This window comes from Chiloscyllium plagiosum, chromosome 7 (genome assembly GCF_004010195.1).
Source record: "Chiloscyllium plagiosum isolate BGI_BamShark_2017 chromosome 7, ASM401019v2, whole genome shotgun sequence".
NCBI lineage: Eukaryota > Metazoa > Chordata > Chondrichthyes > Orectolobiformes > Hemiscylliidae > Chiloscyllium > Chiloscyllium plagiosum.
The window spans coordinates 31,661,082-31,687,528 of record NC_057716.1 but is presented as its reverse complement, the minus strand read 5'-3'; the positions used below and the strand labels follow the sequence as shown (position 1 = coordinate 31,687,528).

Below are 26,447 nucleotides of genomic sequence, written 5' to 3'. Positions count from 1 at the left end.
TCTTCCTGACCTCTCCGCCCCCACCCCACTCCAGCCTATCACCCTCACCTTGACCTCCCTCCACCTATCGCATTTCCAAAGCCCCTCCCCCAAGTCCCTCCTCTCTACCTTTTATCTTAGACTGCTGGACACACTTTCCTCATTCCTGAAGAAGGGCTTATGCCCGAAACGTCGATTCTCCTGCTCCTTGGATGCTGCCTGACCTGCTGCGCTTTTCCAGCAACACATTTTCAGCTGTGATCTCCAGCATCTGCAGCCATCACTTTCTCCTCTATAAATCTTGGGCCCAAGTCTTTTATGACAATCACTGGTAACTGAGCCAGCAGCCTTTCATAACAGACCAGAACTGAACTTGTACACTTAATCTGTAAAGGTTCACTGGTATAGTTTCTCAGCCTAGCTAAGGCCTTGCACAAATTTAAGGGTAGGAGTCCAGAGCAAATTTATTAAATACTGGTGCTGTGATCACTGAAATGGCTGCACCAGTATTTACCTCCATTAGAACTGGATGACAATTTAACCAGACGTTTATCTTTATTTGTTTTGATTTTAGAGTCATAGGGATGTACAGCACGGAAACAGACCCTTTGGTCCAACTTGTCCACCCCGACCAGATATCCCAACCTAAGGTAGTCCTACTTGCCAGTATCTGGCCCATATCCCTCCAAACCCTTCCTATTCATATACCCATCCAGATGCCTTTTAAATGTTGCAATTGTACCAGCTTCCACCACTTCCTCTGGCAGCTCATTCCATGCATGTGCCACCCTCTGCGTGTAAAAGTTGCCCCTTGGTTCTCTTTTATATCTTTCCCCTCTCACCCTAAACTTATGCCCTCTAGTTCTGAACTCCCCCGCGCCAGGGAAGAGACTTTGTCTATTTACCCTATCCATGCCCCTCATGATTTTATAAACCTCTATAAGGTCACCCCTCAGCTTCTGACGCTCCAGTGAAAACTGCTCCAACCTGTTCAAACTCTCCCTATATCTCAAATCCTCCAACCCTGGCCACATCCTTGTAAATGTTTTCAGAACCCATTCAAGTTTCACAACATCCTTCCAATAGGAAGGAGACCAGAAAGCATGCAATATTCCAACAGTGGCCTAACCAATGCCCTGTACAGCCGCAACATGACCTCCCAACTCCTGTACTCAATACTCTGACCAATAAAGGAAAGCATACCAAACGCCTTCTTCACTATCCTATCTACCTGTGATTCTACTTTCAAGGAGCTATGAACCTACATTCCAAGGAATCTTTGTTCAGCAACATTCCCTAGGACCTTACCATTAAGTGTGTAAGTCCTGCTAAGATTTGCTTTCCCAAGATGCAGCACCTTGCCTTTATCTGAATTAAACTCCATCTGTCACTCTTCAGCCCATTGGCCCATCTGATCAAGATCCTGTTGTAATCTGAGGTAATCATCTTCGCTGTCCTCTACACCTCCAATTTTGGTGTCATCTGCAAGCTTACTAACTATACGTCTTATGCTCACATCCAAGTCATTTATATAAATGACGAAAAGTAGTGGATCCAGCACCAATCCTTTTGGCACTCCACTGCTCACAGGCTTCCAGTCTGAAAAAATGTTGATGTTGTTAAGCAATTTAATTGCTCCAGTCCAAATGTATGAACTCTCCAGAATACCCTCCTGAATACCGGCCTATTCAATCTAGGTCTTGTAGGATTCTTATTCTGTCTCAAGTCTGCATTTCGGCAACAACTAAAATTATTTGCCAACCAAGATCCTGAAGAAAATCGTGATCGTTTGGCTGAGGCTTGGCTTTATTTTGGAGTTTTGCTATGGGCTGCCCTAGACTCACTTTGCTGAGGATATGTCCTGAGTGAGGCTATGCTATTGTCTGCACCCAAGTGGCATTCCAAGTTCAGTCAGATTGGTGAGGGTGTCCACTTGCATCCGAATATCTTGTAATTTGTAAGCTCCACTTCCCACGTTTTCCAAATTAAAGCCATTGTAGCGCCTGTTTGAAGTCCACTTGGGCTACAGCTAGCAGGCATTTTCCATAGTTATATCATTAATCCCACATCCTAGTTGGTCTCTACGCATCTCTTTAAGGACTAAAACAAATTCTCAGGTTTCTGCGCATTGTCTTAAAGGAGTTAAAATTCCAATACGGATTCCCTTGGTTCTTGAATTGTGAGTAAAAATGACAGCATTTCAGAATTAGAGTAGGCTTGATGTTGTAATATTCCTTAACTATGTCAGTCAATTCTTGAAAGGTTTTAGTATATAGTGTCTCAGGGAAAGTGAGGCTCCTAATGGCAGAAAAAGCTGCAGCTCCACAGGCTGGCAGGAGAATTGCTTATTGTATCTTGTCTGTCACAATGTCCTTTGCTCAGAGAAAATATGTTCTTTCCACATAGTGGCCCAATCCTTGACAGCAGGATTGAATGTGTCAAGATTCCTAAACAAAGGCATGGTGGAAAAAAATGCTTACCCCCAACTGAAGGATGCCTGTTACAAGCAAGTTTCTTCAGGATCATGCTTTACACTAGTTGCCTCTGAAATAACTCCACAGAGGCCAGTATCCCATCACCAAGTCACCTTTTATGTATACATGAACCATCCTTGACTATAGTTCTGCCTCATACAGAGTCCAGAGTGCTGACATCTCTGACACTCCCCTTTTTAAATGTCAGCCATAGCACCCTGATTGGACTAGATTAACAGGCGCAAACAGGGAACTCATATTTGAACTCCCTAGTTTCATTGGCATCAGGTAAGGCCTTGCAGCAACGAGCATGATACAAACAGGGATTACAGATTAATTAATTAATGCTGTGGAGCATGCAGGAGCAATTCTGCTTCTACTGGCACAATGTCAAGTTCAAAAGGGAAGAGATGTTACCTTGTCACTGACATTAACTCATGACGCTATATCCACACAAAAGCAAGCCTATGCTTTGGCTGTTTATGGAAACCCAACTTCCTGGAGAGGTTCTGGAGTAGACATTAGGCCATTCAATATCTTACAAAAGAGTCCCAGTTCCTGTTAGAAATGACAGTGCCAGATATTGGAAATATTTATAACCTATCATTTCAACATATGCTTTCTTATATCCCTGTAACTCTGGAAATTGTAAAGTTCTGAAGGTCATCCTGTGTGCTCAACATTTAAGAGTTATGGTTTAAAGCTCATTCTATTTTGGACACATTCCTTGGGTGTCTCAGTGCCTTGTTTCTCAATATTTCAAACCCAATAGCATTTTTTATGAACTATCCTACCTTCAAGATATTTCCAGGAAGAGACAGGGTGAATAAGGATAAATTATTTCCACTGGTTGGGGATTACAAAACTGAGAGACATAATCTGACAATTATGTTCAGACTGTTCAGGAGAAATTTTAGGAAGTACTTCTACACAAAATATTTGGAACTCTCTTTGACAAACAGCTGTGGACGCTAGATCAGTTGTTAATTTTAAATCTGAATTTGATTTGTTTTTGTTAAGTAAAGGTTTTAAGGGATATGGGCCAAAGCAAGGTAAGTGGAGTTAGGCCATAGATCAGCCATAACTTCATTAACTGATGGAACAGGCGCCAAGGTCTGAATGGTCTTTCCTGTTCCTATGTTCCTACATTTCCAGGAAAAAGTTTATTTATTTGTTTTTGATTAAGAATAGTAGGTTCTTAGTCAGTTATACTCAACCAATTGACTCAGCACTGAGCAGTTAAATGGCTCTTGGGCAGTTTCAAGTTTTGACCATTAACGATGCTCTCCTGCTTTCCTGCTTTCTCTGAATAGCTAATACCTTTGGTAGCTTGTAAACATTGTATACCCTGGGATATACTGCCACCTTGCATCCTGTAAAAATGTGTTCCAGTATCCTATCACAACAGTCCTCAAAATATCACTTGCTGCAACAGTACTTTTAATGTGTCTTCCTTATAACCTCACCTGAGGATTCCTCTGTCCCATGGTTGATGGTAAGTTTCACCCTGCCTTCTTCACTTTGCACCCCACAAGCCTTGGTATTGAATGGATCACAATTTACCATTTCCTCCACCTGCACCCTAATGTCACCACAACTCTTCTTTCCTCTTTCAGTATTCTGAAGGGTCTGTTCCCTTAGTGACACTCTCATCCATTCCTCTGTTGTCCCAAACACTTCCAACTTATTTTGATTCTGATGGAAGTCTAAATATTAACTTTGTTGGTCTCTCCATAGTCACTGCCTGCTCTGCAGAGCATTTTCTGTCATTATATCAGATTTCCAGAGCGCACAGTACTTTCTTTTGTTTATTATGCAATGTTGTCCTAAATGAGGATTGCTCATTTCCAGTAGCATTCCATAGAGATTGGTGAAGTGAACACTGTAACTGGGAACTAGTCTTATCTATAATAGCCCATTATCATTGTGTCCCTGAAGTTGCATTGTTTCACATGCCTGTGTGGGGTAGTGACATTGTCTTCCTATGTTTAACACAATGATAAATGAGACACGCAAAATGTGATATATGTTTGATTAATAATTAATTAGGTGTCCTATTTTAAATTGTGGTGTGTAAAGGTTTGCATTTTAAGCAGCCTAATTAACATTGAACCAAATCAACCTCTGTCCATCAGAATATTTTTGACTAGTTCAAGCAGAACATTTAGTTGTTTTATTGTCAAGGTATTATTAATAGGCAACAGAGTCTGAAGTCAAAGAAAGCAACCTCAGGAGAGAAGTACGTTTTGTTCAATTTCTCTGCGTTTAATTGCTATGAATGTTTTTGAACCATAATTCTCAAGATTGATGCCACTTGCATTGCAATTATTCTTTTAGTTGCTAGATGTCACTACAGATTGATATCACGGCATTTAATAGCATTTAATACAATTCTTATACCACTCTTCTTTGAGTTATATTATTGTGATTTTGAATTCACAGCTGTCTTTGAATGCATCATCAAGACCGACAGCAATGATAGACTATTGCATTGACGTAGATACAGTCCTTCAGAAAAGACAATTGTCTGCCATTTTCTAGGCATTCAGACTAGCAGTATTTAAGATGTACCAGTTATCTATTTTCACCCAGAATGTTTTTCAATTCATCACGTATAAAGAAATCTCTCTGCCTGGCCAAATCTTTCAGGTTTCAGGACTAAAAATGGTAATTAGTACATTTATCTTAATGATTGAGAAACCATATTACATTAATTAAGAAGTAACCAGTCTCACATCTGGGCTGCATTTCTTACATTCCCAGTCTTGTGTTGCGGTTTCCCAGCCCAGCATGCTCTCAGTGTGGACTTGCAGCCTTGAGGCAAATCAAGGGCTTGACGCAGACTGGAGGCAAGGTGCTGACATGGACCGGGTTGGAAGGACTGTTATTCTGAACTTTTTATTTCTCTATTTTATGAATTTTCTCCTATGATCTGTAGTGTTGGACTTCTCATTTCTTTATTTTTGTAATTTTTTTTCTAAGAACTTGTACTGAAGAATATGTACCTAGGTACCTTGTACCTAAGATAGCACTGCAAGTGGCGACATGTGACCTTTTCACTGTGCTCATCTGAGTACATGTGACAATAAAGCTAATTAAATTCAATTCAATTTAATTCATATTGAGCACAGTGATTCTGTTCCCAGGTATAGGAGGTAAGCAGCAAATATTGGAGCTACTTCCTTGAAACTAGGAGCTGGAGTAAGCCCTTTGGCCCTTTGAGCCTGCTCCACCATTCAATATGATCATGACTGTTTCTCTATCTTAAGATGGTATTCCCACTTTCTCTCCATGGCTCTTGATGCATCTTAGACTTAAAAATGAATTATCAGTCTCTTTCTTGAATATGTTCAGTGACTTGCCCTCCACGGCTTCTGTAAGGTGAATATCAGATGTTGACCACTGTCTGGGTAAAGAAATGTTTCTTCATTTCAGTCCCAAATAGTGCTCCATATCGTAAAACTGTGTGCTCTGGTTCTAGACGCCTCAACCAAAGGAGTCATGATTTGGAGATGCCGGTGTTGGACTGGGGTGCACAAAGTTAAAAATCATACAACACCAGGTTATAGTCCAACAGGTTTAATTGGAAGTATACTAGCTTTCGGAGCATCGCTCCTTCATCAGGTGGTAGTGGAGGGCTCAATCCTAACACACAGAATTTATAGCAAATATTTACAGTGTGATGTAACTGAAATTATACATTGAAAAATTGATTGTATGTTAAGTTGTTCATCTGTTAGAACACCATGATAGTTTCAGTTCTTTCATGTGTAAATCACAAAACCTTTTTTTTAAAAAGTTGCATTCTCAGGTTAGCTGTTAACAATGGTGATAGCTAGACAATATGTTGAAGATGTTAGCCCCCTGTGTTCTCTGTCTATGCTTCGTCTGTCTGTGTGTGTGTGTGTGTGTCCGTCTGGGTTAGGGGTTGTGAGTGTGAGAAAGTGTATGTGTGTGTGTAGTGAGTGCAGAGTGTCTTAAGTCTGTGAGGGGGTGCATGTGTGAGTGTAGGACTATGTGTGTCTGTCAGGGTGTGTGTTGGTGTCTGTGCACGTCTGTGTATATGTGTGTCCGTGTGTATGTGTGTATAGGAATGTGTGTTTGTAGGAGTATCTGTGTGTGTGTATAGTGCAATGGTGGTCACCTGTAATGTGACATGAACCCAAGGTCCCGGTTGAGGCCCTCCCTATGGGTACCGTACTTAGCTATCGGCCACTTTCCTCTGTTGCCTGTCCCGAAGTCCGCCTTGGAGGATGGTCACCCGAAGGTCCGAGGTCGAATGTACTGGACCACTAAAGTGTTCCCCAACTGGGAGGGAACACTCCTGTCTGTTGATTGTTGTGAGGTGCCCATTCATCTGTTATTGTAGCCTTTGCTCGGTTTTCCGATGATTTACACATGAAAGAAGTGAAACTGTCATGGTATTCTAACAGATAAAAGGTTTAACAGACAATCCATTTTTCAATGTATAATTTCAGTTACATCACACTGTAAATTTTTTCTATAAATTCTGTGTGTTAGGATTGAGCCCTCCACTACCACCTGATGAAGGAGCAACTCTCCGAAAGCTAGTGTGCTTCCAATTAAACCTGTTGGACTATAACCTGGTATTGTATGATTTCTAACTTTGTCAACCAAAGGAATAATTTTACTCAAATCTGGACTGTCCACCCCATTAAAACTTTAATATATTTCAATCAAATCCCCTCTCATTCTTCTATACTCTAGTGAATATAGGTCTAGTTGAACCAACCTCTCCTCACACAACAGTCCCACCAGCTGTGGTGTCAGCCAACTGAACTTCACCTCACTTCCTCAATGACAAATATATCCTCTCTTAGATAGAGAGATTAAAATTGCCTGAAATACACCAGGTGTAGTCTCACTAAGGCCTTGTATAACTGCAGTCAGATATCACTATTTCTGAACTCAAATCCTCTTGCAATGAAGGCCAATGTACTATTTTCCTACCTAGTTCCTTGTTGCACATGCTTGTTTAATTTCATTGATTGATTTACAGGATACCCAGAACCCTTTGTAAATATGCATATCCTAATAAATGACCATTTAAGTGATACTCTGCCTCTCTGTTTTTCACACTAAAATGTATAACTTCACATGATTTACATCTGCCCTGTGCTTTCCTATACACTCAATTTGTCTAGATTGTCCTTACATCCTCCTCACAATTCACAAACATACCTCATTTTATATCATCAGCAAACTTGGAAATATTGCAGCTAGTTTTTTCATCCAAGGCATCTATTATGAATAGCTGGTGCCCAAGCACTGATCCCACCAAAAATCACGTACCAACCAGAAAAAGATCCATTTAATCCCACTCTGTTCGTGGTCTGACAGCCAGTTCTCAATTTATGCCAGTACATTACCCCCAATGCTATGTGTTTTCTTTTTGTCCACTTGCATCTTGTATGGGACCTCATCAACAGCCTTCTGAAAATCCAAATACCACATCCACTAGTTTGCCCTTATCTACTCTACGAGTTATTCTCAAAAAGCTCTAGTTGGTTCATTAAACATAATTTCCCTTTCATAGACCCATGCTGACTTTGTCCAATCCCATTAATTGTTCTGTATGTTGTATTTTAATACGGACCTAATTTTCCACACTATTCATGTTGGGCTGACTGATCTGTGATTCTTTTGGGTTTTTCTTCCCTCTCACTCCTTCTTTAATAGGGTGGTTGCAATTACTGCCTTCTATTCTGTAGGAATTGCTCACAAATTATAAAATTTTGGAAGGTCACCACCAATACATCCAGTATTTCCAAAGCGACTTCCTTTAGTGCTGAGATGTAGATAATCAGGCTCTGGAACTTTGTCAGCCTTTAACCTCATTAAAATCTATAGCACCTTTTTTTAACAGGTACTAATTTTCTTCAATTCTTCCCTGTCTTTGGTTCCCTGGAATTTCTGGGAAATTATTTGCATGCTCTATTGTGTAATAAAATGTGTGTTCGATTCTTTTCCATTTTTCTGCTCCCCGTTTAACTTACATTTGTTTTTGTTCATCCTTTTTTACTTATACTTATGGAAGATTTTACAGTCAGTTTTTATATTTCCTGCAAGTATGCTCCCATACTCTATTTTCTTCTTGATCTGGTGCTCTTTTGCTGAATTCTAAACTGCTCCTGGTCCTCAGGCTTGCAGCGTTTTCTGGTAATTTTATATAGAGTCATAGCAGTTTACATTACAGGAGGAGGCCATTCGATCTATCATGTCTGTTCCGGTTCCTGGATGAACTGCCAAGTCCCACTCTCCAGTGCTATCTCCATAGCCCTCTAAATTCATCACTTTCAAATATTTATCTAACAATACGATCCCTAAGTAATTTTAGAATTTTTGAACCATCTTTCCTGTGTTTTGCGCCAGATAGAAATAAATGTTGTAATTTATGTATGCATTCCTTAAATATTAACCCTTGCCTTACCGTTCCAATCCTTGTAGTAAGGTTAACCAATCCATCATTGCTAACTTGTCCCTCATGCCCATGTTTATTTACACTCACAATGTAAGTTCCAGATTCAACTTCTTCACCCTTGATCTTGATGAAAAATTTATCATTTTATGGTTGCTCTTCCCAAAAAGACCCACATAACAAGATTGTTAATGAATCCTTTCTCATTGCACAATATCTCGTCTAGGGCAGCATGCTGGTTAGTTATTTTGGTTATTTATTGGTCCAAAAACATATTACATTTACACTCCAGGAAATCCTCCTCCCCAGTATTATTGGCAGTTTGGTTAGCCAATCTCTATAAAGATTAAATTCACCCATGATTGCAGTTGTACTCTGATTCCATACTTCTTAATTTCCTATTGAATGTGTTCCTATTGTTTGGGGGTCTATAGACCAATCTTTGCTATTATTTGGGGGCCTATAAACCACCCCCACCAATGTTTTTGGCCCCTTGATGTATCTTCTCTCCACTCATACAGATTCCACTGCCATTCCTTGCTATTGCATTAATTTACTCCTCTACCAACAATGCTACCCCATCTTTGTTCCCTATTTATCGACTATTCCTAAATATTAACTACTCTGATGTTCAATTCCCATACTTGGTCTCCATAGGTTCATGTCTCAGTGATTGCAATGATATTGGAATTGTGTATATCTATTTGGACTGTTAATTCATCTGCCTGGTTGCAATGCTCTGTGTGTTAAGACACAAAACTTTAGACTAGTCTTTTTAACCTGATTAATCATCTTAGCTTTATTTTGCACCACAGCTTCAACTGACTTTTGCATTTATTCTGCCTCCCACTTTTGCTTCTCGCTTTCTGTCTTTCATTTCTGTTCTTGTTTCACCCTTCTCTGTCTCCCTGTTCAGGTTCCCATCCCCCTGCCATTCTAGATTGAACTAACTCCAAAAGCACTAGCAAGCAGCACACTTGAATCTCTGTCTGCCGAGATGCAACCCATCTGTTTGTGCTGGTCTCATCTGCCGCAGAATTTGTCCCAGTGTCCCAGAAATGTGAATTCCTACCCCACACCATTTCTTCAGCCATATATTCATTTGATATATCTAGTTATTTCTTTGCTTGTTAGCACGTATCACTGGTAATAATCCTGAGATTACTTTGAGGTCTTACTTTCTAATTTATTTCCTGCTAATTTAACTCCCTACGCTCAACCTGTAGGACCTCATACCTATTTTTGCTTACATTGTTTGGTATGAATATGTATAATGGCCACTAGATATTCACCTTTTCTCTTCAGAATTCCCTGCAGCCTCTCAGTGACATCCTTGACACTGGCACCAATAAAGTAACATACTTCAGGTAGACTATTTCGTGGGTGGAGAACGCCTGCCAGTTCCCCTTACTAATAAATTCCCTATCACTGTAGTCCTGCAACTCTTCTTCTTGCCGTCTTGTATACCCATGGTGCAAGAGACCTGATTCATTGGCTAGGCCTTGGATTTCCACCTAGATTTTTCAATAAAATGATTACATTTTGTCATGAATGAATTACAGTTACGTGGAAATTTAATGATCTATGTTCTTTAGTGCATGAACAACTTTTGACTAAACGACAACCTTATTAATCAGTAACAACTAGCCTGTATAATGAAAATTGTTCTTACAGCAAATACTAAGGGTGGATAGTGTTCTGATAATGTCACTGGACTAGTCATTTATGATCTCAGGTTTAGTTTGGTAGCATTTGTTTGAATCCCACCATAGCAAATGATGAAATTTGCATTCAATAGAAAGCTGTCTTAATGGTGACCATGAAATTACTGTGAATATTTATAAAGATCCATCTGGTTCATTGATGTCCTTTAGGGAAGGAAATCTTCCAACTTTACCTGTTCTGACCTATATATGGTTCTGACCAGTACCAATGTGGTAAACTTTCAGTGCTTTTTGGGAAAGTAGAGATTGGCATTAAATGATGGCTTAGCCAGTGATGCCCACATCGTATGGGTCAGTGTTTTAAAAAAGGTCAGAAGCAGAAGGGGTCCCAGAACTTAACCCTTGATTCTATTTAAGGTGGTCTCCTTTTACGTTTTATAAATGCAGAAGAGAGGGAATAAGAAAACGTGAGGTTAAGCCAGGGCTTAGCGATAGCCTGTTCTAAATATTTCTCATAAATTCTGAAAAGTGTCATACAGTTATAAGGTCACAGAGATGTACAGCACGGAAACAGACCCTTCGGTCCAACTCATCCATGCTAATCGGATATCCTAAATCCTAGTCCCATTTGCCAGCACTTGGCTTGCATCCCCATAAACCCTTCCTATTCATATACCCATCCAGATCCCTTTTAAAAGTTGTATTGTACTAGCCTCCACCACTTCCTCTGGCAGCTCAGTCCATACATGCACCACTCTCTGTGCGAAAATATTGTCCCTTAGGTCCCTTTTAAATTTTTCTCCTCTCACCCGTAAACCTCTAGTCCTCTAGTACTGGACTCCCGAGGAAAAAGACCTTGTCTATTTACCCTATTCATGCCCTTCATGATTTTATAAACCTCTATTAGATCACCCCTCAGCTTCTGACGCTCCACATTGAACATGAAGCATTTACTGTGTTTCTCTCTCCACAAATGCAGCCAGATCTGCTGAGTTTCTACAGCACTTTCTGTTTTTTATTTCAAATTTATAGCATCAGTAGCATTTTGCCTATTTTTCTCTTTTGATTCACATTTGCACATGCACTTATGCAGATAAAGAATTTACACAACCACAAATACCAAACATAGGACTATTGCCTCAGACAAAGTCTGCTTGAGTGTGCCATAGCTATCACATTTTAACGTGCATTGATTATCTTTCATTGTGTATTCATAAGAGTCAGTGGCCACAAAAGATAATTCTTCAGAGTACTCTGTGTCACTCTGATCAACAGTGCAAGCATCACTGCAGTAACATGCACTTTGGAAGATGGATGTAGCAGACTTGAGGATCTGGCACTGAGTGAATGCATTGGTGATAATCCATAAGGAATAATAAAGCCCTGAGGGCCAAATGGATATAACAGTGATTCTCTGAGTTTTGGCAACATCATATTATAGTGAAATTGGCCTTTAGTTGCTGATTATTACAAAAGGAGAATCGTACTGATTATGGCACAGTCACTTATTTGATGCATCTGACAGGGTTAAGTGCAGAAAAAAGATGAGGGGGGGAACAATAAAACACAACTAATCCTTAGAAAAGGCAGAGAAGAAATATTCATTAGCGAGGTGTGTTTGCAAATTTGAAGATGACACCACATTAGGAGCCATTTTAGATTGTAAAAAAAAAATGGCCCAGAAGTTAAAAATGGCATAGAATAAGTGAGTGGGCAAAAGTGGCAAATGGAGTTGAAATGTGGGCTTGTGAGATCATCTACATTGAATACAAGAATTTAATGCTGAGAAGCAATGGAGCAAAAAGATTTAGTTGTGTTTTTATACAATTTGCTAAAAGGTAGTGGACAAGCACAACAGATAATTAAATGTTGTCCTTTAATTCAGGGGCAGAGGTTGGAAGTTCTGCTTCAGCGATATGCAGTTGTGGTCTGATGATATCTCGATAAAGCTGGAATAGTTTCAATGAAGGTTAACCTGATTGATAGAAGAACTTAAAAGTTTTAATTATATGAGTCACTTGCATAAACATGGATTGTAGATCCTGGAGATTATCACAAGTAGGACATTCGACCTCCAAGCCTGCCCCAACACCATACAAGATCATAGCTCATCTGCCCCAGATCTCAACTCCTTTCTCATGCCAGTAGCTCCTTGTCCTCAATGACTCGATATTTCAAAAGTCCATCCAATCTCCACAACTCTCTTTGGTAGAGAATTCATGACATTCACTACCCTCTGAGAAAAGAAGTACCTTGCCATTTCTGTTTTAAATGAATGTCTCCTTATTTTGCTAACTATGTCCCATAACTTGAGATTCCCCCACTAATGGAAAAATCCTCTCACCATTTACTCTGCAAAACCCCCTTAAAATGTTGTACGTTTCAATAAGATTATATCCTTCATTCTTCCACACTCTAATGAATAAAGGCCAAACGTTTTAGAAATTCTTGATAAGTGAAACCTTTCATCCCAGAAGTCAGCTTAATGAATCTCTTTTAAACTGCCTCCTATAACAGTATACCCTTCCCTAAATGTAGAAGCCAAACTATAAACAGTTCTCCAGATGCAGCATCACCTATACAGTTGTAAGAAGACTTCCCGATTTTGAAACTCCAACCCTGTAGCAATCAAGGTCACAATTTCTTTTGCCTTCTTAATTACTTGCTATACCTACATGCTGATTTTGTGTTTCATGCACAATAAGACCCCAGATCCCTCTGTGCTGAACTTTTTCCTGAGTCTCTCTTCATTTAAATAATAGTCTGCTTTTTGCTATTTCCTACCCATGATCTCATTCATTCCAGTATTGAATTCCATCTGCCAAGTTTTTTGTCCACTCATTTAACCTATCTATAATCCTTTGTGGGTACCTTTTCTCCTCATCCCAATATGACCTCCCAACAATTTCTGAACCATCCTCCAAGTCACTAATGTAGATGGTAAAGAATTGAGGCCCTAGGACTGATCATTGAAGCACTCCACCAGTTACATCTTTCCAACTCGAGAAAGGCTCATTAATCCTGGCTGTCTTCTGTGTTAGTCAATCCTCAACCCATTTGAATGCATTGCACTCAATACAGTTATGCACTAACCTTTTATGTGGTACTTTATTGAATGCTTTCTGGAAATCTAAGTACATAACATCTACCGGTTGCCTTTTATCAACTCAACTTGTTGTTTCCTCAAAGCACATTATCAAATTTGTCAGACATGATTTCACTTTCTCAGAACCATCTTGACAATGCAATGAGCATTTTTAAATATCCTGCTATTTCTTTCTTGATAATGAACTCTAGTACTTTTCCAATGTCAGAATTTTGGCAAACTGGCCTTCAGTGTCCTGCCTTTTGTCTCTCTCCCTTCATGAATGGGGGCATCACATTTACAGTTTTTCGATCTGATGGAACCCTCTCAGAATCCATAAAATTCTAGAATATTTAAATGAAGCCTCCACTATCTCAGTTGCTCTTCCTTTAAAGCACTTGGATGCAGGCCATTAGGTCCTGAGGAAAACAGGAATAGCTGCTGAAACTCAGTCGGTCTGGTAACATCTGTGGGAAGAAAGCAGAATTAACATTTTGAGTCCAGTGAGTTCAGAACTCTATGACAACTTGTCTGCTTTCTGCCCCATTAGCTTAACAAATACTTTGTCCCTCTTGATAGAGATTGTTATAAGATTGTTCCTTCCATTAACACCTTGCTAATCTATGTTTAGGATGTTTATAATGTTTTCTACCATGAAAACTGATGTAAAATATTGATTTAAATTATCTGCTATTTTCCTATTCCCTGTTAGGAATTCTTCAGTTGTATTGTCTAAGGGTCCCACACTCATTTTAGCTACACCCCTTATTTTTATACATCCATTGAAGCTGTTTGTTTTAATATTTCTTGCCAAGTTACTTTCATAATCCCCACTTGCCTGGATGGGTGCAGCTCTAACACCACTGAAGAAGCTTGACATCATCCACAAACATTCACTGCCTTTACCACTGAGGCTCAGTAGCAGCAGTGTGTATGATCAACAAGATGCACTACAGAAGTTAATCAAAAATCCTTTGACAGTACCTTCCAAACCTATTCATCTTGAAGGACAAAGGCAGCAGATACCTGGGAACAACACCATCTGCAAGTTCCCTCCAAACTATTCACACTTAGAAATATATCACTGTTCCTCCACTGTCACTGGGTCAAAATCCTGGAATTCCCTCCCTAAGGGCATTGTGGGTCAACCTACAGCGCGTGGGCTGCAGCACTTCAAGAAGGCAGCTCACCACCACCTTCTCAAGGGCAACTAGGGACAAGCAATAAATACTGGCCTGGCAAATGACACTCATATCCCACAAATGAATTATAAAAAAAATTACATTTGCCCTTTTTATTAGCTTTTTAGTCACCTTCTGTTAGTTCCTAAAAAATTCCCAATCCTCTGGTCTATTACGTATAGTTTTAATTGGATACTCTCCTTGATCACTGTTATTAACCAAGGATGTTCTTCAGGAATGAAGAAGGCTTATGCCCGAAACATCGATTCTCCTTTTCCCTGGATGCTGCCTGACCTGCTGCGCTTTTCCAGCAACACATTTTCAGCTCTGATCTCCAGCATCTGCAGACCTCACTTTCTCCTTCTCATTGAGTCCTTCTCTTTGACAGAACAATATTTTTGCTGAGCAGAATGAGCAAAATGTGTTAAAGTACCTGCCAAGTCCTGACTTTTTGGTTCGGCTATTTTTCCAGGTCACTTTGGGGAACTCTTTCTTCATACCTTTGTAATTGTCATGAGTTAAGTTGAGGGCACTGTTTTGAGACCAGAGATGCTCTACCACAAACTGAATTAGAAATTGTAACATGTTGTGATCATTATCCATGAATGGATCCTTAGTTATGAGATCTCTTATTAATCCTATCTTTCCTAAGTAGCTTGTGCATGAAGCTACTCAGCAGCCTTGTCTATGAAGCAGCCCCTGATGCACTGCACAAATTCATTTTCCATGTCAGACTTACCTGTGCGATTTGTCCCATCAACATGCAGATCAAAATCACCCATGACAATTGTGGCGCCTTGTTACGTATTTACATTATTTCTCGGTTTAAGCATTGACCTATAGTGAGCTAACTTTTCAAATGATTCCCACTGTGACATTTATTTTTCCTTGCCATTCTTATTTCCGCCAAAATTGATTCCACATCATGATCTATTGCACCTATATCACAACTCACACTGATACACTCCTTTATTGACAAAGCAACCCCACCTCCTTCTCCTTTTAGCTCATTCTCCTAGTACTTCTGAATATAGACTTATCAGTCCTGCAATCATGCAATCACAATTATAATGGTTTCTATTTGTCCTGTCAACTAATATATCTCATTATAAACTCTGAATGCATTTAGATAAAGAGCCTTTGAGCTTGGACTTTTTACCATCAACACTTATTCTGGCTCTAACTTCTGCTACATTCATCTGCTTGTACCTTCTGCCCCTCTGGCACAATTTGATTATTATTTGCCTCTTCAAGCCGAACCTCCTTCCTGATCCGACCTATGTCATTATTACCTACAGGGACACCAACAACTGGATCCTTCCCTCCCACTCCAGCCCAGAAGAGATGTCCTGAATCTTGGCACCAGATTGACTACACAGATTTCAGGTCTCTCAGTTTTTACTGCAAAGAACGATATCTATGCCCCTAATTATGTTTCACCCTATCCCTCCTACACTTCTCTTTTATCCCCCTGCTTGAATGGCACCTTCAGTCAACCTCCATGAAATCTCTGCCTTTGTCCACTTTAGGCGCAAGAACCTCATACCAACTAGACAAGGGCACTGGCTGAGACTTTTTCAAAGTTAAGTTTTAACTAATAATATCTGCCTCACTCGCTGTCCGTAACCATGAATTAAATTTGATTCAATTAATCTAAGGTGTGTGACAGGCTCCTGAAACAATGTCCAGGTAACTCTACCCCTCCCTGAATGCCTTCAGCTCAGAAACCAGCCCTTAACTCGGAGCTGAGGTTTACCAAGCAGCTAGCACATGCAGGAGGTGAAATCACCATGGATTGCACCAGTGTCCATCAGCACCCACAGACTACAGCTGTAACACATCACTATTCCAATTAAACTATTCTTCAGTTGTAATAATATCTTCCATTTAAACAACTCAAAAGAGATATAGAGGAAATGCCCAACGAACCCACCCACCTGTTTTCCCACCATTAGCTTTCATCTCCCACTGCTGCCCTTCTCACACTGATCTAGCCTCTCAGTCTGCTTCACATTCCTCCCAGTCAAATCATGATAGATATGGAGAAGCTCTTGTGGAGGAATCCAGAACAATGGAGCACAAGCTTTAGAAATAAATCAGGAAGGAATTTTTAGGTAAAGAGTTCTGTCTACCAAAATGTAGGGAACATTCCCTACAGTGCATTTCCATATTGTAGGGAATCTAATCTAACCTAATCTAATCTAAAATGCTAAGGATGCAACAGTAATTTGTAATTTTCCAAAGTTTTGTTCGTCAAATTATTATCAGATAACAGAGTGTGGAATGTGGAGATAAGATACAAAGCAGTCTTCATATTTAATTTTGGAACAGCCTTGACTGGCTGAATGGCCTATTCTTGTTCATATATAATGTGCAGAAATAACCAGTTTGTGGACTATATTACGAAAACCCACCAGACTTGTCAAAGCACCAGGATCATTGAGCCACTGATTTGATTGCCATGCATTTTGGCTACTGGGCTAGAGTTCCAGAAAAGAGTCTTGAATTGATTATGCAATGTAACCTTTGCTGCCAAAAGTCTGTCTGTAACTTGCTTTACAGAGCCAAAGAGTGGAGGATTAGCACACATAAAAACGGAAGTATGCACAGACCAGCATGATTGGCTTTTGATAATCACCAATCAGATGCACATCAATAGAACAGAGGTCAATTTATAAAAGCACTGGGCTCATTTGAAGATGTCTACAGAATGCATTGGTTGCAATCCAATGGACTTGGGCCTGGACTTGTGGGAATTCTGCACATTGAACATAATCCCACAAATAGTTCATGGGCAAATATGATGAGAATATTTATCTGCTGAGAAGCACAGCTTTGATATCCTGGGAAAGTAAGGACAGCAAACACAGTCCTTTCTATTAGTCCTCCCAACAACTGGAACTCCACGTCATAGAGTCATAGAGATGTACAGCATGGAAACAGATCCTTTAGTCCAACTTGCTCATGCCGACCAGATATCCCAACCTAACCTAGTCCCACCTGCCAGCACCCACCCCATATCCCTCCAAACCCTTCCTATTCATATACCCATACAAATGCCTCTTAAATGTTGCAATTGTACCAGCCTCCACCATTTCCTCTGGCAGCTCATTCCATACACATACCACCCTCTATGTGAAAATGTTGCCACTTAGGTCTCTTTTATATCTTTCCCCTCTCACCCTAAACCTATGCCCTCGAGTTCTGGTCTCCCCCACCCCAAAGAAGATACTTTGCCTATTTAGGAGAAAGTGAGGTCTGCAGATGCTGGAGATCAGAACTGAAAATGTGTTGCTGGAGAAGCGCAGCAGGTCAGGCAGCATCCAGGGAACAGGAGAATCGACGTTGAAGGGCTTATGCCCGAAACGTCGATTCTCCTGTTCCCTGGATGCTGCCTGACCTGCTGCGCTTCTCCAGTAACACATTTTCAACTTTGCCTATTTACCCTATCCATGCCCTCATGATGTTATAAACCTCAATAAGGTCACCCCTCAGCCTCCGACGCTCCAAGGAAAACAGCCCCAGCCTGTTCAACCTCTCCCTATAGCTCAAATCCTCTAACCATGGAAACATCCTTGTAGATTTTTTCAGAATCCTTTCAAGTTTCACAACATCTTTCCGATAGAAAAGAGACCAGAAATGCATGCAATATTCCACAAGTGGCCTAACCAATATTCTATACAGTTGCAACATGACCTCCCAACTCCTGTACTCAATACTCTGACCAATAAAGGAAAGCATACCAAATGGCTTCTTCACTATCCTGTCTATCTGTGACTCCACTTTCAAGGAGCTATGAACCTGCACTACAAGGTCTCTTTGTTCAGCAACACTCTCTAGGACCTTACTATTAAGTGTATAAGTCCAGCTAAGAATTGCTTTCCCAAAATGCATCACCTCGCATTTATCTAAATTAAACTCTATCTGCTACTTCTCAGCCAATTGGCCATCTGATCAAGATCCCGGTGTAAAAATTTCCACATTACAGAGGAGGAAGCGCTGGATGTCTTGAAACACATAAAAGTAGATAAATCCCCAGGACCTGATCGGGTGTACCCTAGAACGCTGTGGGAAGCTACGGAAGTGATTGCTGGGCCCCTTGCTGAGATGTTCCGGAAGACTGGAGGTTGGCAAACGTGGTGCCACTGTTTGGTTCCTGTGGCCATTCCCCTGACCAGAAAATAATTCTTCAGAGAGAAAGAAAATATCCATTTAAGAAATTGTTTTGCTGAAAGCCATTAAAATATGCAAAATATTGGATAGGAATTTAACACTTGGAAATTGTCTAAGTAATCAAACCAGAATGTACAAGGAAATGCCTCCTCAACTGAGAGTAGCTATGATACTCCCAGCTTGCAACCTCATACTCCCCATGGTTTATGATAAAGTGGAGGAATTTAGTGATCGAGAAACAAAATGGCACTTTGATCTCACAACTGGCTGATCAAAAATCATATCTAAGGAATTTTGCTTCAAACTTTTCTTTTGTTGTCATTCTGATACTGCTTACTTCATGCCAACAAGATGGTGCTTGGCAGGTGAAAATCACCCCCTAAGTTTCAAAAAAGTAATTAATAAATAGAAAACCCAGCAGGTAGGAACTACTTGTAACAACAATGATGTTCTGAAGGAGGATTGAGTAATTAATCCATTGCTGGATCAGTTAAAGTGCATCACTACTAATCCTGTTGTATATTAATTAAAGCAGACCTTTAAGTTAATCCTTTCTTAATTACCTTGCTCAATGCGGTAGTTGTTAGGTAATAAATACACACACAACAGTTTTAACTATGCCGTTATTTAATTCATATGTGGTTGAGATTTTCTGTAGAGTGCATATTTTCATTTGTATCTGCAAATGCAAATTCACCCCACAGGTGTGTGAGATTGTGTTTAAGAATGTGCATGTATGTGTGCCTGTGTGTGTGTGTGAGTATATATTGTAGTAGGACACCTGTCGTCTCACATGAACCCAAGATCCCAGTTGAAGCTATCTTCATGGGTACCGAACTTGGCTATCAGCCTTTGCTAGGTGACTCTGTGCTGTTGTGTACCCGAAGGAGGACAGTCCTGCAGGAGGATAGCCTTGGAGGATGGCCACCCAAAGATCCAAGGCCGAATGTCCCTGACCTCTGAAGTGTTGCCCAACATGGGATGGAACGTCTTCTGTCTGGCGATTGTTGCGAGGTGACCATTCATCCAATGCTTTCTGCTTGGTGTCGCCAATGCACCATGCCTCGGGGCATCCTTGCCTGCAGCGTATGAGGTAGATTATGTTAGCCGAGTCAGATGAGTAACTGCTACGGACGTGGTGAGTGGTGTCCTCATGTATAAACCATAACGACACCATGTATCCATGTTGACACTCTGACACATGTTGCAATGGTTGCCATGGTAGGGTTGTATGGTGTTGTGATGTCCTGAAAGTTGGGCAGTTTGCTGTGAATAAAGATCTGTTTAAGATTTGACAGTTGTTTAAAGGCGAGAAGTGGAGGTGTAGGGAAGATCTTGGCAAGGTATTCATCCCGATCAATAATGTGGTACAGGCTACACACATACACACACACACATACACACATACACACACACATACACGTGCACACAATTCCTGAAGAAGGGCTTATGCCCGAAACGTCGATTCTCCTGTTCCCTGGATGCTGCCTGACCTGCTGAGCTTTTCCAGCAACACATTTCCAGTATTGAGTTTCCAAGGCATGTTGCCTGTCACACATGCAATGCTGTCCTATAGGTTGCTCAATTATATAAAGGAAGCTTATCAGTTTACAAAGTTAAAAATCACTCAACACCAGGTTTCTTTGGAAGCACTAGCTTTCAGAGCGCTGCTCCTTCATCAGGTGGTTATGGAGTATAAGATCGTAAGACACAGAATTTATAGCAAAAGTTTACAGTGTGATGTAACTGAAATTATACATTGAAAAAGACCTGAATTGTTTGTTAAGTCTCTCATCTTTTAGAATGAACATGTTGGTTTCAGTTCTTTCATATGTAAATCACAGAACTTTTTTAAAGCTACATCCTCAAGTGAACTTTAACAATTGGTGTTGTGTCGGCCCAGATCGTGTATTGAAGGTGTGAGGTGTCCTGTGTGAAACTGTCTGTGCCAAAATGTTCAGACTGATTTTAATCTAAAAAACAGCTTTACAGAATCTTACATGGATTCATGCAGTTTTTGAGCATAATAAAATGTAATTCTGCAAGTACAAATTCACCCCACTGAAATGGGCACAGTGATGCAGGCATCCTTTCTGGGCTATGCAACTACGCTCAACTGGAACAGTTCAGGCAACACAAACGCATCTTAAGAAGGTCTGTTGTCTGTTGCCCTGGTGGAAGCATAAGTAGCATTATTGTTCTGCATCAATCTGAGGATTATGGAATGGTGTCATGTGCCATTTTTGGATCCCCACCCCACATTGTCTCCCAGAAATGGCCGAAGGACCTCAGAATAAAGCAGGAACCTATGCGTTTTCAAGCATGAAAGAATCATGACAGCTCCCAAGATGTCTGGCTCTGACCTTCAGAACCAGGACTGACTATGGCTAGTCCCATTGGATACTTCGCACAACAGTCCTGACTGACCACAGCCAGTCCCTGAATTGCAAGGACATAGATCCCTGAAATGTGATACGACCAAGCACCTGACTGATTCTGGCCAATCCCATACCAGAGGTTTGTTTCAAGGAGCAACATGGGGACTTGCGTGATTTCTTCACCATTCCTGGCTTCCCCTCAATGCAAGGTTCCATCATCTGCACCCACTTTGAATTGAGAGTGTCCAATCAGCAACGTGCAGAGTTACTCAACAGAAAAGCTCTCATTTCATGCATGTTAAAATTATATAGGACCATAGATGCCAGGTTCTGAAGGTCAGAGCCAGACATCCTGAATTGGAGGAGCAGAGAGATCTCATATGATAGTAGGCCTGGAGGAGCTCACTCAGACAGGACAGAATGAAGCCATGGAGGAATTTGAATTAATATGGAGACATGGCCAACCAAGAGCTAATTTAAAACGGTGAACACAAGGAGTGAAGGCTCCGATCAGTCTATGTTCAAAAAACATAACTGCTGATCTGGAAAAGACATCAAATCATGATCACATCACAGGCATCTTCTTTCAGAAAAGGGGAGCACAGAACAGGCAAATAAAAAGTTTCATAGGCATAGCTTTAGACAAGAGATGGTGATTTATGCCTCGACATACATTAGCAATACTTAAGGGGGGGCTTGTGATGCAATGGCAATGTCCCTACCTCAGAGCCAGAGGATTCAAGTCTGACTTGCTCCAAAGGTGTCAGATAACACATCTGACCAATAACAAAAATACCTGCATCAATAATGTTCTGTGAATATACTTAACAAATAAGCCTAGAAACCTACAATACAAATAGCTCCTTGGAAATGTTTTTCTTCATTAGCTGTTTCCCTGTCTGTTGATATTTTGTGTTGAAATAGCTGACAGAGGAATGTTATGCACATACATTGAGTGTTAATCTGTTAATATGCACAACAGCAATGTTTAAGGTATTTTTTTCTCTATCGATTTATTCCTCACTGGCTCATGCTAACTGCTACTGGCAGCTTTCATCAAAGTAGTCATGATTTGGAGATGTCGGTGTTGAACTGGGGTGTAAAGTTAAAAATCACGCAACACCAGGTTATAGTCCAACAGGTTTAATTGGAAGCATTAGCTTACGGAGCGCTGCTCCTTCATCAGGTGTCTTTCATCACAACCTGATGAAGGAGCAGCGCTCCGAAAGCTAGTGCTTCCAATTAAACCTGTTGGACTATAACCTGGTGTTGTGTGATCTTTAACTGCATCAAAGTAGCCCTCTTAATTTTGTGCATATTCTCAAATAATGGTGGAGATCTTCAGAGCACGGTCCTATTTTCTCCTTACCTGATATATTCACAAGCACACATTCCAGGAGATATCACTGGAAAGTAATCAAGGAAGACGTAACTGATAAATTTTTGCTCTTCCAAAGCCTGAGGCCAACTCAAGTACGGCCATCACAGAGGATCAAAGGAAATTAACTTTGATCGACAATGGCAGCTTTAGGTTCTGAAAGCAAGTTGAATATGCACCCCGACAAGTCTGTGAAGTGCAACCAATAGAAACTAAACTTCAAATAAAGGGAGAATAGTGGAAATCTGAAATAAAAACCAAGTGCTAGGAATTCACAACTAAACCTGACAGTTTATGTGGAGTGAAAAATGGAATTTACAATAATATTTTACAGAACTAGAACTCACTTTGCTGAGACTTACCAAGATGGGGTGATCTGGTGCCACTGTACAGAATCTTTGATTATCCAATGAAATTGACCATGAATTGAGATCTCACGATTCATCCCATCAGTGCTGTCTGAGAGTTGAATACACTGTATACAACAATGCTTTTGCAATTACACTGCAAAGCCTGATCAAGTACAATCCTTGATCTCATGTGTGTTTGATATTAGCCCCACAGCTCCTGAAGAGAATGCAAATGGGGAAAAGTCATGAATGTAATTGAGTGAAAGGGTTAACAATTTAAATTTACAGTCCCCTCGAATTATCTCTGACTGGCCATGCTCCTCATCTGGCAATTCCGTGATCCCTTCAGTGCAGAAACCATTAGCACTATGTCATTTAATTGGTAACTAATTGTCTGGAAAACCAAGCTACAGAAACAGTTGACAGTTTTGCTGAACTCAACGAAAGTTTAGAACAAAGAATCTGCCAAGACGGGTGAGCCACTATCTGCAATAGTTCACTTCTGACATTCCAGGAATGACTTTACCCAGCCTTTGAAACTACATTGTGTTGGGTGGAATTCAGAGCACTGTGGTTTGTAGTTTGCAATCAAAGTTTTCATTTGGATTTGGCACAATTACAAGATCTGCTTTATTTAAAAACCTGAAAGGTAAGCCAAGTTAACCATGGAAACAAAATAAACTGCTGGCTGTTTACTTCTATGTTGCTAGCACAGAATTTTTTTTAATAGAGATTTGTCTTTGTGCTGCAGCTGAACCAAGGGAAAGGAAGGCGACTAATTCTACCTCTCCCAGCTCTGAGTGACTGTCAAAACATCAGTCCTGATTCGGCCCAGGTATGTCAGATAAATGCCTTTACATTACATATGAAATGTAATTAGTATTTACTAATTTCCATAATACACAGCATCCACATGAAGCGTTCAGCCAGTCAACCTTCTCTTGAGTCTGGATGGTACTACTCTATTACTATATTTGCACATCATGTGGAGGTGCCAGTGTTGGACTGGGGTGGATAAAGTCAGCAGTCACATGACACCAGGTTATAGTCTAATAGGTTTATTTGAAATCACACAAGCTTTCGGACGCAACCCCTTTGTCAGGTGCAGTGACACTAGCACCTGATGAAGGAGCAACATTCCTAAAGCTGGTGTTTTCAAGTGAGCCTGTTGATTTTTGACCTTCTCTATTCTATGTTTACTGTTTTTAAACCAACAGACTAACATTAAGACCCTGTTCCCAGATGCATTAGAGGTGAAATTAAAAGCAGAAAGTGCTGAAGAAACTCAGCAGTTCTGGCAGCATCTATGGAGAGAGAGTTAGCATTTCAAGTCTAAGCTGACTTTTGTCTTTGGTGAAATAACCAATGAGGCCGGTCGGTGCCACCAATGCGAAAAGTGTTCATACTGAATCAATAGCCAATCTTTCATTCCTGATGAAGGTCTCTTGCTTGAAATGTCAATCCTTCTGCTCCTCGGATGCTGCCTTTCCTGCTGTGCTTTTCCAGCACCACACTCTCGACTCTGATCTCCAGCATCTGCAATCCTCACTTTCTCCTAATCTTTCATCACGCCTCTTCTTCTTTCCACTGAATTTCACAGAATGATTGTTCAAGATATTTTTGAAGACTTGCTTCCTCTTCTCATTTTCATCCAGTGTAAAATAATTTTTTGGTTGGTGTAAAATAACAAGTGGCCCAGGGAAAAGTCACCTGCCACTTCACTATAACCATACTTTTAAACAAACCTAAAATCAGGTTAAATAGCCCCTGATGGGACATTGTCACATAAACATAATCAAATTATTAACAGAAACTTATAGAAGTGAACAAAAAGTTACAAAATTAAAAGATCATCATCCCTAATGATGATGCACCTCAGCTCCTGCAGGGCCCATTTGTTTATAAAGGCTTCCAACATGCCATGAATATCACATGTTTCCCCTCAATGGAAACTTAAGTGTGTGAAAGAAGGATAGGCAGTCAAGCACAATGACCCATCCATGTTAATGATCATTTTGGCCAGGCCCAGGAGCAGGCACTTGAAAAGGCCCTCCAGCCTATCCACCCCTCCCCGCAGGGGTGACCATTGATCAGGATCTTGAGTCTTGCTTTGTGAAAATGCACAAAGTACGTATTATGTGGACCAATCCAATAGATTTCACATTGTGCGTTTTAAGTATTCCAATACGTTCTCCTCCTACAGCCTGTCTAAACAGAATTACAGATTACAGAATCAGCTCTGATTGTTAAATGGCTTATCTATGAACACTCACTGGTAAAGGTCTGATCGGTTACCAGGATTTTGTAAAATTGAATACTTCCCAGGACAATGGGTCTAGCTTCTTTTATTTATTTAAAGGCAATGGTGAAACATTACCAAGGTTAACATATTAGCTCTTAACTACATTTGTCCCAGACTCTTATTTTAACTTGTCTGCATAAGTGTATTTGCTTAGGGATTCTTCCATTTATCTTCTGAGCTATTTATTATTCACAACAAGTTGCAGTATGTAGTGTCGCTGTATCTCTGTTGTCCTTGCAATCAACATTTTGTGGGAATCAAGGAAGCCCCACAGCATCTCAGAGCTTCAAGCCAATTAGTGGGCTGGCAGTTTACAGCCTTGGCAGGATCACATGAAAGGTGGCTGCTGCTGAGGCTTCAAGGTGACAAAGAACATGTCCCCATGTTAGGGAGTGCTTGAAAACCAGCTAAGTTGTTTTTGTCTGGACTGAGACCAATCAGAGAAGCCTCAGCAATCAGACATAGAAATCACACAAGCATTAGTATCAGAGCTGTAGAGGCAGACGTTTCATGGGCCACAGATTGTACAATAAGAAAAGCTTTTCCTTGGATCTATTATGGTTTATCTGTTGGACCCCCATCCTTCGTGGTTAGGTGGCACAAATGGCCATTAACTAGCTAATTAATTGGGATAGGAGAAAGTGAGATCTGCAGATGCTGGAGATCAGAGCTGAAAATGTGTTGCTGGAAAAGCGCAGCAGGTCAGGCAGCATCCAGGGAATAGAAGAGTCGACGTTTCAGGCATAAGCCCTTCTTCAGGAATGAGGAAAGTTTGTCCAGCAGGCTAAGATAAAAGGTAGGGAGGAGGGACTTGGGGGAGGGGCGTCGGGAATGTGATAGGTGGAAAGAGGTCAAGGTGAGGGTGATAGGTCAGACTGGGGTGGGGGCGGAGAGGTCAGGAAGAAGATTGCAGGTTAGGAAGGCGGTGCTGAATTCGATGGATTTGACTGAGACAAGGTGGGGGGAGGGGAAATACCTTGTCTCAGTCAAATCCATCGAACTCAGCACCGCCTTCCTAACCTGCAATTTTCTTCCTGACCTCTC

General features: G+C 40.6%; 1 protein-coding gene across 1 annotated transcript in view; it reads left to right on the top strand.

The window, feature by feature from the left end:
- The window catches only part of LOC122551443, a 268,783-nt gene that overhangs the window by 98,343 nt on the left and 143,993 nt on the right, over nt 1–26,447 (top strand). The window contains exon 3 of the mRNA XM_043693364.1: nt 23,853–23,936. Coding sequence (XP_043549299.1) covers nt 23,853–23,936 — 84 coding nt within the window. The remainder of the gene's footprint in view (nt 1–23,852; nt 23,937–26,447) is intronic.